The sequence below is a fragment of the Palaemon carinicauda genome, unplaced genomic scaffold, assembly GCF_036898095.1.
Source record: "Palaemon carinicauda isolate YSFRI2023 unplaced genomic scaffold, ASM3689809v2 scaffold947, whole genome shotgun sequence".
Taxonomy (NCBI): domain Eukaryota; kingdom Metazoa; phylum Arthropoda; class Malacostraca; order Decapoda; family Palaemonidae; genus Palaemon; species Palaemon carinicauda.
The window spans coordinates 1-2,500 of record NW_027172255.1 but is presented as its reverse complement, the minus strand read 5'-3'; the positions used below and the strand labels follow the sequence as shown (position 1 = coordinate 2,500).

The 2,500-nt window shown below is 36.8% G+C and overlaps 1 protein-coding gene across 1 annotated transcript in view; it reads left to right on the top strand.

Annotated features, from left to right (window-relative positions):
• Positions 1-2,495, top strand: part of LOC137637721 (uncharacterized) — a gene marked incomplete at its 3' end in the record, with an annotated part of 8,026 nt that extends 5,531 nt beyond the window's left edge. Inside the window, exons 2-3 of the mRNA XM_068369872.1 lie at positions 1-87; positions 2,358-2,495. The exon at positions 1-87 is cut by the window's left edge and continues 87 nt beyond it. Of these exons, the coding sequence (XP_068225973.1) occupies positions 1-87; positions 2,358-2,495 (225 nt within the window). The remainder of the gene's footprint in view (positions 88-2,357) is intronic.
• Between the last annotated feature and the right edge of the window lie 5 nt (positions 2,496-2,500).

The following is a 2,500-nucleotide window of genomic DNA, read 5'->3' as shown; positions in this document are numbered from 1 at the left end:
GGGGCTCTGTCGCCCAAAATGCAACAGGTTTTTGAGAATATGAGGTACATCACGAAACACAACATGATTTGGTGTCCGGTGTTCAAGGTAAGTGGGCAAGGATATAGGCCTAAAAAAAAAAAAAAAAAAAAAAAACAACACTTTTTTTTACCTTATTTTAATTCATGGTAAATGCTTAACTACTGTATGTTTATGATGCTATTTCTGATGTAATTGGTAGGACTTGTAAACGATTTGATAAAATGTGTTTGTGTGTTTACATAGGCCTACATATATTGCATAACAGAATTCTCGCTCTTAGCTAGGTGGCGTCAACATGTTTAAAAATTTAATGATTGTTATGTGTTTACATAGGCCTACTTATAAGACAGAATTCTCACTCATGGCTAGATGGCATCAACATGCATAAAACTTGAATGACTGTGTCTTTACATAGGCCTACATATATAAATACATGAAAAAAAAATTGAATGATTATTATGTGTTTACAAATTTTAAATCCTAAAAGCTGGTAGCAAGATAATATAATTCAACACTTCATCACATTCAAGAATATGAACACGGTTTTAAGCACAATGCACACGGAGTTAAAATCCCACACACCCTTCCACCACAACAACAGGTTCGACACTGCGTGACGTCACGGTCGACACTTGCTTTTTCTTCTTGAAATATCTCGGAAATGTGAGCATGCGCACAACAACTGTTAATGTCAAGAGCACAATTCTATACAGACATTTTCTTTTATATAAACTATGAGATGGCTGCTGACTGACATTAAGCTTAAGGATTATATTAAAGAAAAAAAAGGAAACATTAAATGTTATCGATAAAATAGGGTGCATTAGAGAGAGAGAGAGAGAGAGAGAGAGAGAGAGAGAATAAAACCGATCAGATGGAATAAAAAGATGACAACGTATATATATATATATATATATAGAGAGAGAGAGAGAGAGAGAGAGAGAGTACATATTTCCCTTTCTGAGTGAGTAGAGATACCTTAACCTAGTAAAAGGGCTTGCGTATCGCCATGATCAGCAAAGCTGTACTAATCAGGGCCACTTGTACTAGGTTGGTTTGCTATAAGCGATCAGACTATAGTATCCCACCATCACCAATCCACATTGGCCAGCGTGGTAATGAAAACTGGCCAACCCCTAGCATGAATTGACATGTCTGAGGCCTTTGTCCTGCAGTGGACTAGAAACGGCTGCATTTTTTGTTGTTGTTTGTTGTAAATATGTTCTATCACATATCTATGTTTTTAAATCCTTCTCTCTCTCTCTCTCTCTCTCTCTCTCTCTCTCTCTCTCTTATTATTATTATTATTATTATTATTATTATTATTATTGCTGTTGTTGTTATTACTAGCCAAGGTACAACCCTATTTGGAAAAGCAGGATGCTATAATCCCAAGGGCTCCAGCAAGGAAAAATAGTCCAGGGAGGAAACTGGAAAGGAAACAAGGAAATGAATAAACCACAAGAGAAGTAATGAACAACTAAAATCAAATATCTTAAGAACTGTAACAGCAAAAGTAGAATTTTCATGATATAAAATAGAAAAACTAAAAAAAAAAATTATTTTCGTTTCAAATTTTCATGAAATCAACAGATTCTATCACATACATCTACTGGTAGGTAGTAGTAGGTTGGTCAGGGCACCAGCCATCCATTGAGATACTACTGCTATAGAGTTATGGGGTCCTTTGACTGGCTAGACAGTATTACATTGTATTCTTCTCTCTGGTTACGGTTCATTTTCCCTTTGCCTACACATACATTGATTAGTCTGGCCTATTCTTTACACATTCTCCTCTGTCCTCATACACCTGACAACACTGAGATTACCAAACAATTCTTCTTCACCCAAGGGGTTAACTACTGCAGAGTAATCATTCAGTGGCTACTTTCCTTTTGGTAAGGGTAGAAGAGACACACTAGCTATGGTAAGCAGCTCTTCTAGGAGGACACTCCAAAATCTAACCATTGCTCTCTTGTCTCGGGTAGTGCCATAGCCTCTGTACCATGGTCTTCCACTGTCTTGGGTTAGAGTTCTCTTGCTTGAGGGTACACTCTGGCACACTATTCTATGTTATTCCTCTACCTCTTATTTTGTTAAAATTTTTATAGTTTATATAGGAAATACTTAATTTAATGTTGTTACTGTTCTTAAAATATTTAATTTTTTCCTTGTTTCCTTTCCTCACTGAGCTATTTCCCCTGTTGGAGCCATTGGGCTTATAGCATTCTGCTTTTCCAACTAGGGTTCTAGCTTAGCAAGTAATAATAATAATAATAATAATAATAATAATAATAATAATAATAATAATAATAAACCAACCTACTGTATTCCAGGCTGCCTCAACAACATGGGTGAAAAACCTGTTGCTGATCGCCGGCGAGACGAAAATTGCGCAGAAAAGTTTGCACGCGCGCGTCCGGCAGCTCTTCGGACAGCCGGAGGATCCAGCCGTTAGGGATAAGATGATCCTGGAATT